The 17244-nt window shown below is 37.7% G+C and overlaps 1 protein-coding gene across 1 annotated transcript in view; it reads left to right on the forward strand.

Annotated features, from left to right (window-relative positions):
* Positions 1–10678, forward strand: part of LOC146005508 (uncharacterized) — a 108820-nt gene extending 98142 nt beyond the window's left edge. Inside the window, exons 3-4 of the mRNA XM_083144753.1 lie at positions 5760–6184; positions 10506–10678. Coding sequence (XP_083000879.1) covers positions 5760–6184; positions 10506–10678 — 598 coding nt within the window. The remainder of the gene's footprint in view (positions 1–5759; positions 6185–10505) is intronic.
* The last annotated feature ends 6566 nt before the right edge of the window (positions 10679–17244 follow it).

Here is a 17244-nt window from a genome sequence, read left to right on the forward strand (position 1 = left end):
ATTCCGTGGAAGTGAGATTGTTTATTTTCACATGGTAAAAGGTTTTTACGGAGGTTTGAAATCTTCAACGTTTTACAGTTTTATAAGTGGTTAACAACGTTTTGAACAGATTGCCGAGCATGTTTTCTCCTAAAGACCATTTGACCTTGTTTTCTAGTCAAACAGACACAGCATAATCTGCCACGAAGCCTGAAGAAGACGGAAGTAGTGTTTTTCTTCGTTTATTCCATTAGTCTTTATAATGCAGGTTATAATGGTACAAGAGAAAATTGAAATGGTGTACATTTAAGGAGAAAGTGGCAGGAATATCATTGATGCTATGATTCTTTATGTTCAACGTTTTCCAGACTGGGTGTGACCGCACGCTTCTTTTCGCAGAGTTGTTCAACAGTTCTCCACCGAGGGAACTGTACAACCAAAAATAAAAATAAAAAAGGAATTGGCGAAGAACAATTGCTGGAGAAAATAATGAAATTGTGGTATTAGCTGTAGTGGCTCATAACCCCCACGTTAGTACCCTACAAATAAGTCGTGAATCGGGAATTTTGCAGACTACTGTGTGCCAAATACTGAAGCGTAGAGAATATGATCAGTTTCATGTTTTGTTGCATCAAGAACTTCATGGCGATGATTTTCAGAACCGAGTGACATTCTGTCAATAGGCGCTTCAGCAAATACAAGGAGACAATTTCTTTACTCGAGTTTTGTTCTCTGACGAGTCAACTTTTACAAACCACGGTACGATTAATTGACACAACATGCATTATTGGAGTGTGGAAAACCTGCATAGGTTATGCCAAGTTGAACATCAGCACCCGTGGAATAATTAGCGATAAACTTATTGGTCCATAATTTATCGATGGGAACTTAAATGGTGAGAAATATCAAAACTTCTTGCAGAATGAACTTCCAGTATTGCTTGCAGACCTTCCCTTAGACATGCGACAAACAATATGTTTGCAACATGACGGTTGTCCAGCACATTATTCCGTTGCAGCACGGGAAGTATTAGATCACATGTACAACCGTCGGTGGATCCGAAGAGGTGGTCCAGTGTCTTGGCCTGCAAGATTGCCAGATCTTACTTCGCCTGACTTTTGTTTGTGGTGCTATGTGAAGAGTGAAGTTTATCATGAACTGCCAACAATGCGTGAGAACATGATTGAGCGAATCACCAATGCATGTCGAAAGATTACACCGGGCATGCTCCTCAGTTTTGTCCAATCATTCCAAGTGCGGATAAATCAGTGTATTGAAGTGGGTGGTGACATTTTCGAGCACTTATTGTAAAATGATTATTACAAACAAGCGCCCCGATGGTGAGAGGCAAGGGGACTCACCTAAAACAAGCACCTTGATCGTGAGAGGCGATGGGACTCACCTTACAAAAGCACCCCAATAGGAATAAAATACTGCTACGTCCACGTCATTGTTCCTGGGTTATGCTATATGAAGTTTCTTATCAAAATTCAACATTCCTCACGTCATAAAAAAAAAGAAGTTTCAAACAAAACCTAAGTATTTTTGTCTGGAGAATCCAAATCTGCAAAAACAAAAAAAAAAAAAAAAAAAAAAAAAAAAGATTTGAATTTGAGATTTGAAAGTTGCTCCTCGCCCCACTCCCAGCAGGTGGGGTGAGGGTGGAGTTTGGCATCATTTGATGAGCCCCTTTGAGATGAACAAATTTCATTGAGAACTTTTTTTTGATCAGATGCGTACTTTTCGAGATATTTCATTGTGTCAAGCTAAAAAACTCACCCGGTATATATAGTATATATCAGGATGGCAACAGACCTGGAAAATCAGGGAATTACAGAGGTCAAAAAAAGTCAGGGAATTTTGTCTTGATTGACAAATGTTTCTTTGTTGAACTGTAGATGTTACTCAATGCAGTGAACCTGCCAGGCATTTGATTTTGAAGAAGTTGTAATAAGCACTGCATTTAAATGGGAAATCATCTTGCCAGCCTTTGGCGTAAAGGTTTAGGTCTCTGTTATGCATTGGACACAAACACGGTGCCAGAAACAAGTGATGTAAGATGAGGAGGTGGGGGAGGAGAAATTTCCAGTGAGGCAGAGACATTTCATGAAGCTGGCCTCCGCGGCGGAGTGTTTAGCACATCACGCTATGACGCCGGTGGTCCCGGGTTCGAATCCTGGCCTGGGCATGGATGTTTCTGAGCTTCCATTCATCAATTTCATCATATCATCACTCATCCCCATCATTGCAAATTAGCCAAACTTGGCACAAAAGTGAAGTAAAATAAACAAATCAATCAAGAGTAGATGAACCTCTAAATGACACATTTCAAATGTATTGACTTTTTTTTTTCTTGTCTATGGGAGCTATAAGGGGTCGGACCTGTCGACCAGAAGGGTTCACCTTCTCTGGCACCGTCCGACAGATGTCCAAAAACTGTAGTACGGCATTGTGTGGACATTATGAAGGAACATTGAAAGGAATGAGGACTTTTATCCAACCTGAATTTTTTTTTGTATGCTGTGGAACTACATTTGTTCTATTGAATATTTATGTTCCATTGATGCAAGTGATTTTTGTCAGGAAAATCTGACTAATGAAAAGATTCTCTCGGGCTTGACATGTTTTCCACAACTCACCTGGTTGATAGCCTGAGAGAATCATTTCATCATTCTTCGCCAGGTAAACTTCAAGACTTACTTAAATCTGACTAATGTTGAATTGCCAAAAAACATCACTCCAGCATAAAAACACATGCATGGCACATTTATGCTTTCCTTTTTTTTTTGTCTTGAGTAGTACGTCATTTGGTCGAACATAATTTCAGGCTCTCGATTATAAGAACATTTTCTTCAGTAATCAATCCTCCTCTGCCAGCTCTACTGAATTTTCATATGAGGACAGTCCAGAAAGTACGTTCCAATTAACCATAAATTAAAACACAATCTTCGGTAGTAATTGACATTTTATTGTCTTAGGTATAGTGACCCATAGCTTACTTTTCGACATATTCACCACCGTTCTTCAGGTATTTATGTTAGTGTGGCACAAGATTTTGTATGCCCATGTTATTAGCCTGCCTCCAAAAAGTGGAACTGTCTGTACAGCAGCGTTACTGTCTAAATGTGTCCTGCCAAACTGGTTCAGCTGAAGGAAGAGATGAAAGTCATAGTGCGTGATGTCGGGGCTACCACTTAAAATGATGCAAAAGAGCCCACTCGCGATCAGGTGTGTTTTGGGTCTTGCATGATGGATCTCCCTTCCATGAATTGTGAGGAAAGTAAGGAGAAATTTCCAGTGAGACAGACACGTTTGATGAAGCCAGCCTCTGTGGCGGATACGATGCCAGGGGTTCCATGTTCGAATCGTGGCCTGGGTATGGATGTTTGTGAGTGCCCATTCATCAATTTCATCATATCATCACTCATCTCCATCTTCGCAAAATAGCCAAAAGTGGCACAAAAAGCGAAGTAAAATAAAGCAAATCAATTAACCAAGCTAACTCCTGGCATGGGACCCATCTTTATGGCATTAACCTGCTGTTGCCACTTTTACCTATGAAGAATCTTGCGGTCAAACAGCCAATTAATCCCACCACTACCCCCCCCCCCCACCTCTCTTTGAGCAACAATGGGCAACCTTAGAATCCCTCCTCCATGCTATGGCCAGTAGGAAAACAGGTTTTTGCAAAAATAACCATTCTGCACTGTGAATACAGCCAGGAGATACCTTGGCCCTGGAATAACACTGTTCTTAAATCCACTCCCTTCACAACAATGCGACCACCACATTACAGACACATACCACCTCTTCCTATTTGTATGTGCGCATGGTGCTCCAACAACTAGTGCAGCATTCCAATGATATCAGAAGTTACTTACTGGACGTGCCTCATATAAACTTACTGGATGCTGTTATTAACCGCATTTCGCTATCTTATCCTGTCTGCTTAGCAAAATCAGATGCCTGTGCAGTGGAGTAGATTCCCCTACTACGAGGGTCGTTCAAGTCAATCGGGGACTTTTTTTTTAAAAAAAATAGAAGAACAAATTTCAAAGTGTGGTAACTGGATTTATTTTTCCACATAACCTCCTGCTACAGTTATACACTTATCCCAGCATTTAACTAACGCCTGGAATGCTTCGGCTTAGAAAGATTTATCATTACGGCGGAACCATTGTAGGACAGCATTCTTCACTTCATCATCAGTGTTGAAATATTTTCCTCCAAGGAATTCCTTCATAGGTCCAAACAGGTGAAAATCACTTGGTGCTAAGTCAGGACTATAGGGGTGTGTGGTAATATCTCCTAGCTGATTTCCTGGAATGTTCGTTGAGCGGTATGCGGTCGTGCATGCGGTCGTGCATTGTCTTGCAAAAAGAGAACACCCTTTGTGATGAAACCTGGACGTTTCTTCCTTAAACGCTTATGCACATCATGCAGAACACAGCAGTAATACTTACTGTTGATAGTGACACCATGGGGTAAAAAAATCAACGTGAATAATCCCCTGTTTATCCCAAAAGACACATTCCATGTGCTGAATGTTCCCAGGAATGACTGCCGTGGGCTGTGATCCACCACGACCGGGATCGTCAGTAATAGAGATACGGCCATCTTCGAAGCGCTTACACCATTCAAATGCCTTACTGCAACAGTGTGTCTCATCACCGTACTGAACCTGAAGTCTTCTGTAAATTTCAACAGATTTTCTGTATTTGTTCACTAAAAACTTCATCACAATATGTTGCCGGCAATATATGTAACAGTGTTAAGAGAAGTGTAAAGAGAAGTAACATTGATAATGTAAGGTAATATGACACTTTGTTTTGTACAATTCCATTGCTTCACTTTCAGAACGTTTAGTCCCGAGAAGCAACTTTATGATATGTTAGGGTTTTGGGTGCCAAGCGGATGCCATGTGTTCCCATGTTCACATCAAACAAGCCACTAATTCACCATACCAATATCTCAATCTTGTGTACATGGATTAAGTTGTTTGATTATTTTATATAGAAAAGAGATGTAGGATACAAGCGTTAATGCTTTGAAATTAAGTTTGCAGTCATGATTCTTGCAAGCGGCAGGCAAAATATCAACATTTAATAATGAGAAATTACAAAATTTATTCATTAAAACAACAATTTACTCTAATCTCATTTAGTCATAACATTAAAAATAATCAAATATTTTATTTAAGCCTGCTTGCAAATGAGAAAAACCCTGTAAAAGGCCCTCCCTAGCTTGTGAATTGTAATAACTTTGAAAATCATTATTTTCCAAAACCAATATAAATCGTACACACACACACAAGCACCCCCCACACACAAGTACCCCCCACACACACCCCACACACGCACACACCCCCCACTTACACACACACACACACACACACACTTGTCATAATAGTGCATTGTGCTAATTACTCCGTCACACACAGAGGCCAACATAAATTAATATCGGGCAAAAGTCAGCATTAATATTATTGTATATATATAAAAACACACTGTTTAATTGAATTGAAATAAAATTTTTGATAAATTGAAATCTCATAGACCCTTTATATTGTTAATATAATTGTGTGGATAGGTGGTAAGAGGAAGTGAGAGTGGTCAACCTAGTATATATCCTTCCAGGTTATTACTGTTATATACATTGATTAAATGTGCTCTTCAATGAAAATTTTCAAACAATGATATACATTCATATCTTAGAGAGACTTATGTTTCAACTTAAAACTTGAGACCAAAATCACTTCTAATTGGATTTCTTTCTTGCAGCTCTACACTAGAGACAGCATTCTGCTCTGCGACTAAGAATAGTGGAACTACTCTGGAATCTGCAAGAGAAGGAGAATCTACAAAATCTTCAAACTCTGAAGGTTTTGCCATTTGGAATGATGGAATTAATTTGTTTAATGATAAATGTGAACTTGCTGTTCACATGCAAAATCATAATAGAACAAAATCGTTTGAGTGCTCAATGTGCAAGGAATCATTTAAGGGGATAAAATGTCACATGGAATATACAGGAGGTCATAGTGGTGAAAATTCTTTTTTGTGTTCAACCTGTAGCAAATCTCTAGCATTAAAACACAGTTTTAGAAAGCATTGGAAAACTCATACTGTTGCAAACAAGGAAGATCTTCGAAATCATTCCAGAACTCGTATTGGAGACAAGCCCTTTATATGTTCAGTGTGTAACAGTACGTTTACAGTGATGTCAAGTCTTAGGAAACATTTAAGAATTCATACTGGAGAGAAACCCTTTGCATGCTCAGTGTGTAAAATTGCATTTAAACTGAAGTCAAATCTTAGAAATCATCTAATAATTCATACTGGAGAGAAACCCCATCTGTGTTCAACATGTAACAAATCATTTGCACGGAAGGATAGCCTTGAAAAACACTTAATAATTCATACTGGAGAGAAGCCCCATGTGTGTTTAACATGTAACAAATCATTTGCACGGAAGTATAGCCTTCAAAAACATTTAATAATTCATACTGGAGAGAAGCCCCATGTGTGTTCAATATGTAAAAAATCAATTGCATGGAAGGATAGACTTGAAAAACATTTAATAATTCATACTGGAGAGAAGTCTAATGTGTGTTCAACATGTAACAAATCATTTGTAGGGAATGCAGATCTTAGAAGACATTTAATAATTCATACTGGAGAGAAGCCCCATGAGTGTTCATCATGTAACAAATCATTTGCACGAAAGAATGATCTTACGAAACATTTAATAATTCATACTGGAGAGAAACCCTACCTTTGTTCAACGTGTAACAAATCATTTGCACGGAAGGAAGGTCTTGAAAAACATTTGTTAAGAATTCATGCTAGAGAGAAGCCCCATGTGTGTTCAACATGTAACAAATCATTTGCACGAAAGAATGATCTTAGGAAACATTTAATAATTCATACTGGAGAGAAGCCCCATGTATGTTCAACATGTAACAAATCATTTGCACGAAAGAATGATCTTAGGAGACATTTAATAATTCATACTGTAGAGAAACCCTACCTTTGTTCAACGTGTAACAAATCATTTGCAGGAAAGAATTATCTTAGGAAATATTTAATAATTCATACTGGAGAGAAGCCCCATGTATGTTCAACATGTAACGAATCATTTGCACGGAAGGATAGCCTTGAAAAACATTTAATAATTCATACTGGAGAGAAGCCCCATGTATGTTCAACATGTAACAAATCATTTGCATGGATGGATAGCCTTGAAAAACATTTAATAATTCATACTGGAGATAAACCCTACCTTTGTTCAACATGTAACAAATCATTTGCATGGAAGGATAGCCTTGAAAAACATCTTATATTTCATACTGGAGAGAAGCCCTATGTGTGTTCAACATGTAACAAATCATTTGGATGGAAGGAAGATCTTAGAAAACATTTAATAATTCATACTGGAAACAAGCCCTTTGTATGTTCAGTGTGTAACAATACATTTACAGTAAAGTCAAATCTTATGAAACATTTAAGAAATCATACTGGAGAGAAGCCCCATGTGTGTTCAACATGCAACAAATCATTTGCACGAAGGATTGCCTTGAAAAACATTTAATAATTCATACTGGAGAGAAGCCCCATGTGTGTTCAACATGTAACAAATCATTTGCCCGGAAGGATAGCCTTGAAAAACATTTAATAATTCATACTGGAGAGAAGCCCCATGTGTGTTCAACTTGTAACAAATCATTTGCACATAAGAATTATCTTAGGAAACATTTAATAATTCATACTGGAGAGATACCCTTTGCATGTTGAGTGTAATAATGCCTTTACACTGAAGTCATATCTTAGGAAACATTTAATAGTAAATACTGCAGGGAAACCCTTCCTTTGTTCAACGTGTAACAAATCATCTGCAGGAAAGGAAGGTCTTGAAATACATTTAAGAATTCATGCTAGAGAGAAGCCCCATGTGTGTTCAACATGTAACAAATTATTTGCATGGAAGGATGACCATAGAGAACATTTAGTAGTTCATACTGGAGAGAAACACTTTGCATGCTCAGTGTGTAATGATTCGAGTTGCAAATGCCAGCTTTTTTGAACAGACCTTTTTTTCCAAATAAAACGTGGCTTTTTTGGAAAGAAAACTGAATTTTTTTTTTTTTTTTTGGCTTTTTACTAATTACAGCTAACCTGTTTCACTTGCAGTGTCATTTAAGAGTTTTAATGGTTCATGAAGTCATATTTTTGAACTACCTAAATAATCTTACATCCAAGAGACACTAGCTACTAATTTGTTTTTGTCGTATGTGAGTCTGTGTATTACCTATGCAATGGCATTGTGGTAAAACTGTCTTATAATCAGGGGATACAAGGTTTTATTCTTAGTGGTGACATATTGCTTAGTGATTTGGATTCCATTTTAAATCTGTAGGCCCAGTCCTGATTAGCTTATCTGAGCTTAAAATGAACTTAATACAAACTTTCATGTGTTTATGTCATCTTATCATTGAACTTTTAGAAACGAAATGATTTGGTTACACTCGAGTTGTGTTCCTGTGAAGTCACAAATTCTAATATTAAACTATTAGATGTTTCATGGCAATTAAAAACTTTACAATTCACAATACATATGCAGAACTACATGCATATATACCCCATGTAATACTTAAGACCAGTATGCTACTACAAGGGAGATTTAGAGCCCAAAGTTACTTATAAATGTAAGTACTGTTGTTGGAAAATAGTCACATTTTTGATTGAATGTTTTATACAAATAAAATTAATATATTAATATAGTTCATAGGTCTATTCATAATGCATAAATTCAATCAATTGTGTATTGCTGTTATTACATGAATAGGTCCACATATGTGGAACAAAGAGAATATCCAAAATTCTGTAGGGCTGATTGATTAGGTTATTTTATGTCACTTTTCTGCTAAGTGTGACGATATGATGAAATTGATGAAAGAACATATTCACAAACAAAGTCCATACCCAGGATGGGATTCAAACCCAGAACCCCTGGCATCGTAGCATTCTTTGCTAACCACGCAACCACAGTGGTCAGCAAAATGATGTTGGAGTAGGTACTAGAGCTAAACATGCAATTGTAGAGTTGCAGTATTATTGTCCACCCCTCCCGACCCTACAATCAGAAACACATGGTCACTTACAGGCAAAGGGTGTCACACAGGGTACAGTTTGCTGCTTATTGTTCTTATCGTTTACATTCAATTCTCATAAATTTTCAAATAGTACTGCGTTCCACAAATTTACAGTGGTTTCAAATTTCCTTTAATTTTTTTTTACCACAAGGTGAAAGGTGTGACGCGAACTTTTACATACTATTGTAATATTGTAAGAAATTAATTGTCGATTTTAATTAAGAAGGTGCTTGTTTATTCTTGCTGATAACTGTTATATTTTCATAGAAATTAAATGTAATTTATTTACTCAATATTGTTATAGTTTGCTCATCTTATATGTATTCTCGCCTGTAATATTGGGCTGGTTTGATGGGTTACGGGCAGCAAGCTTTGTGTTCACCACAAAGAAAGCCGCATAAGACTTTTAGCAAGCCTCTTAGCTGCCCGCAGCAATCATACAATAGAGCTATTCAAGCGAGTTCATTGTTTGTAACACTGCATCTTTTGTGTACGGCTGGCTGTTTTGTGCCTGTTTGTCGGCGCTTCTAAAACTTTATTGCTTTTTTCTTTCGCCGAAGGACCCACACATTGTCAGACAACAATTACAGTATTTCAGTTCAGTTCTATCATAGCTGTGGTTCGCAGTAGTGCGAATATTGGATTGCTACACCAGTCTTACTATTAACTTTTTTCGATATGGATAAGTTCCTTGTACGGAGTGGTCCTTCCTTGAGTGCAAGTAGTGAAACCATCGAGCCCGAAAGAAAGAAACAGAAAGTAGTTCACCGGCAATATAGTGATAACTATTCATCTTACGGGTTTTTTTGGTGTGGTGACAAAACATGCCCAATCCCTGAGTGTGTTGTGTGTGGTGAAAAACTCAGTAATGCTGCTATGGTTCCCAGTAAATTAAAACGACATTTGTCAACAAAACATTCCTCTCTGTTAAGTAAAGATGTGAATTATTTTCATCGGTTGTTGGAACAAAATGAAAAAACAAGTGACGCTCATGACTACGTCGGTACGTGTTTCGCAAAAAGTACAGGATGCTAGCTATAAGGTAGCCGAACTTATCGTAAAGGCCAAAAAAACACACACAATAGCAGAAATGTTGTTAATACCTGCATGTAAAGAATTGGTAAAAATAGTCCTGGGTTCAGAAGCTGCTACTGAAATTTCAAAAATTCCTCTCTCTGCTGACACAATCAGCCACCGAGTTAGTGACATGTCCAGTGACATCGAAGACATTATGTAGGAGAAAATAAAGAGCAGTCGAAAGTTCTCACTTCAGATCGACTAGTCCACCGATATTGGTGGTCACGCACAACTTCTTGCCTACATAAGGTATATTGATGGGGATGTAATTGCAAGTAATTTCTTTTTTTTTGCAAAGAACTACCCGAGCGAGCAACCAGTAAAGAAATATTTCGCACGACTAATGAATATGTGGTCCGTAATGAATTAACATGGGAGGACTGCGTTAGTGTTTGTACAGACGGAGCTGTTTCTATGACAGGCCGAGTGAAAGGATTTGTGGGTAAAGTACGCGAAGTAAATCCTAACTGACGAACTGACTGACCATTGTCTCATTCACCGCGAAGCCATCGTTGCTAAGTCTTTGCCATCTCATCTGAAAATTGTGATGGACGAAGTAGTAAAAGTCGTGAACTTCATCAAATCGCGGGCCCTAAATATGCGGCTTCTTAACGTTTTGTCAGAGCACACTACACTTCTGCTACATACAGAAGTACGGTGGTTATCTCGAGGTAAAGTGTTAACGCGAATGTTTGAACTTAAAGAGGAGGTACTTTCATTTTTGACTATTGAGGGACATGAGTATGCAGATTTATTTGCAGATGATGAATGGGTATCTAGGTTGGCATATCTTTCTGATATTTTCGTACACTTGAATGAACTAAACAGAAAAATGCAAGGTAGAAACGAAAATATTCTGACTAGTATGGATAAGATTCAAGGATTTATTAATAAGTTGAACTTGTGGATACAGACAATTGAAAATGGATGTGTGAGATGTTCCAAACTGTATGGCCCCTTGCTGACGATAACAAGGTGTTGATGGACTTAATTAAAGAACATTAATTACTCTTGCGGCAGGCTTTCAAAAAATATTTTGGAGAGAGCGTTGAAGATTTGGACTGGGTTCGTGATCCATTCAGTATGGATTCGAAATATCTTCCGAAGAATTTACGCTTACAAGAGGAACTGGCAGATTTGAAAGCAGACAGAACGTTGCAATTAAAATTTTTCGAAGTGCCTTTGGATACATTTTTGTTGTCAATAAGCAGTGAATACCCGGCTATCTCCGAGATGGCAGTTAATATGTTATTACAATTTTCAACTACTTATTTGTGTGAACTGGGCTTCTCGATGTTGACTGCAATTAAAACATCAAAGAGAGAGAGACTCAAATCAATTGATGAAGAAATGAGGCTTGCTTTGTCAACGATTCCGCCACGAATCAGTCGTCTGTGTGCAGCTAAGCAGGCTCAAGTATCACATTGAAGGTATGAGTAAAGTTATTTACTTTAAGATTCGTATTAGAAATGTATATTTTCTACAGTGAATTATAGTTAATAAATTTTTAATAAATGCATAAGTCTATTAATGTTTTATAATAATAATAACAACAACAACAACAATGGTAATAATAATAATTGATTACATAACAACGTAATATTTTGTAATTATATTAAGATTCATATGATTTTGAGGGGACAGACATTTTGGTGTGCCGTGTTGGGTCTAGGCCCATCTGGGGTGTGCCGTGAGCAAAAAAAGGTTGCAGAACACTGATCTAATATATAAAAATATGTGTGTGTGTGTGTGGGGGGGGTGTTTTCCGGCATTACTCTCGAACGCCTGGAGCAATTTCAACCAAACTCAATGTGCATATAATTTCCAACCTCAAAATAAATACTGTGGGGTAAGACACCCCTGGCACCCCTGGGGGTGGATGTGGGAAGGGGTGACATGTAAAAATGATCATAAACATCTGATATTAGTGTGGAATCCATAGTTTTCAGGGTCTCTAATATGAATAGTGACACTCCCAATGCCGTTCAACTCCAAGACACCTTTGGTACCCCTAGGGGTGGGGGTGGAACAGGGTGACATGTAAAATGACAGATATTAGTGTGAAATCCATAGTTTTCGGGTTCACTAAGATGCACAGAATAGTGACACTCACAATGCCATTCAACTCAAAAACACCCCTGGCAACCGAGTGGTGGTGGGAAGGGGTGACATGCAAAACGACGGATATTAGTGTGGAATCCATAGTTTTCCGGCCTGCTGAGATTAATAATGACACTCCCAATGCCGTTCAACTCCAAGTTCATTTTACACTATTGTTAGAATTCATTATATTCCTGTCTAATAGAAGATGGGGACAAATAAATACCTGGCAATACTGGGCAATCAGCTAATATATATAAAAAAATTAAATCATATGTTTTAGCAATTATTATTATAATAAAGAACATGTCTAAATTTGAATTAAGAAAGAAAAATATATTCTTTCTTGACTGCTTTGAAAAAGCCAGGTCAGGGATTAAAATGAATGGACTGTTTGGTAGCCTTGCATTAATGGCTGTACAAACTAAAGCTACCAATTTTGCAGACTTTTCCAACCTGTCTCTCTACACAAAAACATATTAAGTTATGCAAGGACAAAATATTTTTATTTTTAAATCTTGAAAAATCATGGGTGTTATTTTTTTTGTGGCTTTTTATAGGTTCACATTTAAATATTTCATAGCTCGAGGAGAAGGGGGAGGGGTATGGCACCTCCCCTGAGTACAGGTAGGCATAAAGTAATGTTGTCACCTTGTTCCAGGTTCAATCCCCAATGAAAGCACAGTGGTTCAAGTCCCATTTTAAACTGTAGGTCGAACACCAATTAACGTGTATGATCTTAAAGTGGGCTTAAACAAACAAAGCGTTACTTTTAGAAGGCCAGATTTTTAAAAAAAATATCATTCGTGGCAAATCTATTTCAGTTTCGGGACCACAATGCACTAGGGCAGTGCCTCTCAACTGGCAGGCTGTGGCCCGGTACCGGGCCTTGGCATGAATATACTAAGCCATGAGAGTTCATTAAATCGAATGGTTGCCAAGTACTTTAAACAAAATTTTATATTTGTCAACAAGCCTAGACATATATCATATTCCATTATTTATTAATACTTAATTTCAAGGGTGCATATTAAAGTATAAAGTTAAAAAAAAATGGAAATTTGAATTTTTTGAGCAGGGCGATTTTACTATGCTGTGGTGCCACAATGGTTGAGAACCACTACACTAGGTTGCCAAAATACACCACATCTGTACCATGACCAAGTTTAGTGGCCATTAAGACAAATTATATGTGATACACATGAGAGCCAGAATACAAATATGTTATGCCAAATACAATTGTAATGGAGTTTGATAGTAGATTTTTGTTTATAGACATAATTCAAGAAGAAACTGTATCATCAAGGTTACATTTGATTAAGTGAGTTAAAATATGTAGCAACATTTCTTCTTCTTTTGCTTTTTGTGCAAATCCAAATATTGAAAATCGATAACCAGGTTCGATACCGAGTGGAGCCACATTGCACAGTAGTTTGAATCCCACTTAAACTGTAGGTCCAGTCCCGATGATCCTATCTGTGCATAAAGTGGACTTAACAAACAAGTCACACATTGAAAATTATACTATTAGATTCTATTTACAATATATGTAAAACTACTCAAATTATGTGTGTGTATATACTATTTAGATATATTTAAAAAAAAACACTGACATTTGAAGATAACATTGGGGGAAAACTATCCATTGAAACAAGCCTTCATTTTTGCGAAATGCTTTTGTCTGCTATGAATTCCATGTTGAAAGTTGTACTTTAAATTTACATATGGTGATCTTTTCACAGTAGAGAGATAAATAAAAGTGGTGAAATAAAATAAATGCAGCCAAGCAATAAATTTCCATTGATTTGAAACACTTTGGGAAAAGTAGCCGTAAAAGCAGTGGAAAGAACTCAGTTCTTTTTTTCCAAAAAGGGTTGCTTTTTCCGACCTCTTCCAACTCTAGTAATGATTCATTTAAACTAAAGTCAAATCTTTGGAAACTGTGCTCAACATGTACGAGGGGCGATCAGGTTGCTCTGACCCTTACATAGAAAGAGCAGCAGTAGGGTTTCAATTTTTATTTTATTTTTCAACATACTCCCCTGCAACTCCAATGCACTTCTCCGATCAGTGCTCCAACGCGTGGATACCTTGCAAAAAAAATTCTTCCGACTGGTCCTCCAACCATGAGTCCACAGCCCTTATCACGTCAGAATCATCAGAAAATTTTTGCCCACGAATGTCATTCTTCAAATGTTTGAACAAATGGAAATCACTGGGGGCCAAATCTGGGGAATAGGGTGGGTTGGGCAGCAATTCGAACGATGCATCTGCGATAGCGGCCCTCGCAATGCGTGAGGTGTGGACAGGTGCATTGTCCTGGTGAAGAAGCACACCGCGAGTCAACATCCCACGCCTCTTTTTCGTGATTGAATCACGTAATTTCTTGATTAGGTCACTGTATTATGTGCCAGTGATGGTTTGGCCTCTTTGTAGCTAGTTCAGAAGAAGGACACACTTGCAGTCCGAGAAAATTGAGGCCATTACCTTCTAGGCTGACGTTTGCACCTAGAAATTCTTCGTTGGTGGAGAATGTGGGTGTTTCCACTCCATGCTTTGTGATTTTGTTTCTGGGTCGAAGTGATGGATCCATGTTTCATCCATAGTTACAAATCGGACAAAGAAATCGTCTATATCAGCACGAAACTTGTCAGGAAGTTCTTGACTGATGAGCACTCGGGTGCGCTTCTGATCTGGGGCGAGGTTTCGAGGGACCCATCTTGCATCAATTTTTTTCATTTGCAATTCCTGGGTAATTATGTTTTGCACAGTGCCATATGACAGGCCACACATCTCAGCAACATGAAGGACAGTGACTCGACGATCCTTCAGCACGATATTGTGGACTTTGTTAATGTTTTCGGTCGTCATGACAGTTTTTGGTGCTCCACCTGCATGTTCCTCCTCATACGACTCTCTCCCACAATGAAACTCACGACACCATCTCTTCACCATACTGTATGAAGGAGCAGTGTCCCCTAGTGTATCCACCAAGTCCTCATGAATTTTCGATACCGTCCACTTCTTCTTCACAAAATATTTGATCACCGCTCTCACCTCAGTTTTCTCCATTCTGGCACATTGACACAAGTTCACTCAGTTAAACCCCTGTAAAAAGAAAACTGTACGCTACTCAGACTTGCAATTCAGATTGAAAGCATATAAAGGATCACTAAACAATAACGAAATAAAAAATCAATCGTGACGTCATTCCTTCTATGTTAGGGTCGGAGCAACCTGATCGCCCCTCGTAATAAATCATTTACACGGAAGGAAGGACTTGAAAAACATTTAAGAATTCATACTGGAAATAAGTCCCATGTGTGTTCAACATGTAACAAATCATTTACACAGAAAGAAGTTCTCAGACGACATTCAGTAATTCATACTTTAGATAAACCTTGTTTGTGTTCAACATGTAAGAAATCGGTTACACGAAGGAAATTCTTAAAAGACATTTGAGAATTCATACTGTTGAGAAGCTCTGTGTGTGTTTGCATGGAAGGAAGATCTTGGAAAACATTTAATAATTCATGCTGGAGAGAAGCTCTATGTGTGTTTGCATGAAAGGAAAATTTTGGAAAACATTTAATAATTCATGCTGGAGAGTGACCCATGTTTGTTCAACATGCAAAAGATCTTTTGCATGGAAGGAACATCGTAGAGAACATTTCAGAATTCATACTAGAGAGAAGCCTATGTGTGTTCAACATGTGAAAAGTCATTTGCATGGAAACAGGATCTTACACGACATTCAAAAATTCATACAGGTTAAAGCCTATTTTCTATTCAACATTTAATAGATTGTGTAACCTTTTGTGTTGTGTCATGTATTTGATGTGCAATGAATAATTAGATTTTTTTATGTGGTGTGAAGAAGTTTGTGTCACAAAATTTTGTTCTTTCACCTGATCAAGAGGTCCTTTCCTCAGACTGCAACTTACCTTGTTTTGCTGGGGCCACTCCAGGATCAACAGCTACTGTACCACCTCAAGCATGGAACCCCTAATTCATTTGCTCTCCTCATTGATACTTCAGCATGTAGATACTAATTTCCCATTAAAGTGACTTTTGAATGAGTTTTGGGGACATCTAACATCTAGCATAAGTGAAAGAACCTAATTACACCTACAAGATGATGTCTTAATAATTGTATATCTTCATATTAGGAAACATAAAAAAATGAATTCAAGTTTACAACTCATGTAGTTTAGATTAATAAAATAATACATTTTGTGAATGATGCATAATTTGAGTAAAATGCAGGCTTCAATTAATCTGCTCTTTTTGTGTTTGCACAAAAGGTGCACCCGTCGTTCTATTTCTTTGTTTCCACAAGCCAGCCTTTGTGGCATAGTGGTTATCACATCACGCTTCAACGCCAAGGGTCTGGGTTCGAATCCTGGCCTGGGCATGGATGTTTGTGAGTGTTCATTCATCAGTTTCATCTTCTCAAATTAGCCAAAAGTGGAACAAGAAGTGAAGGAAAATAAAGTAAATCAATCAATCTTTGTTTCCACATACACATATATCACATTTACTTAATTCTCAGTTTTCTCATTATGGACAGACAAATCAATGTCTTACTCGATTGGATTTGAACCCGAGACCCCCTGGCATCGTAGAACGTGGCTTGCAAACAGTAACTCCACAGAGGTCGAAAGAGCCCTCCAAGGTACTACGGGCCTCACAGAACGTCACAGGAGTGCTATCGGATTATAAATTATGGATATTATAGTTTGGATAATAAATAAATAAAATATATAAGCTATAAATAAAAAAACACCAGTTTTTTAATTTATAGAATTTAAAAGAGAGCTATAGTTTGACAAACTAAAAAAAATCCGATGTTGTTCTTACGACGATAAAACAGATGACATACTTGAAAAAAAATTGTAACTATAGGAGAACTACACCATTTCCTTGATTATTTGGTA

The sequence above is a fragment of the Lepisma saccharinum genome, chromosome 23 (assembly GCF_977018435.1).
Source record: "Lepisma saccharinum chromosome 23, izLepSacc3.1, whole genome shotgun sequence".
NCBI classification, from domain to species: Eukaryota; Metazoa; Arthropoda; class Insecta; order Zygentoma; family Lepismatidae; genus Lepisma; species Lepisma saccharinum.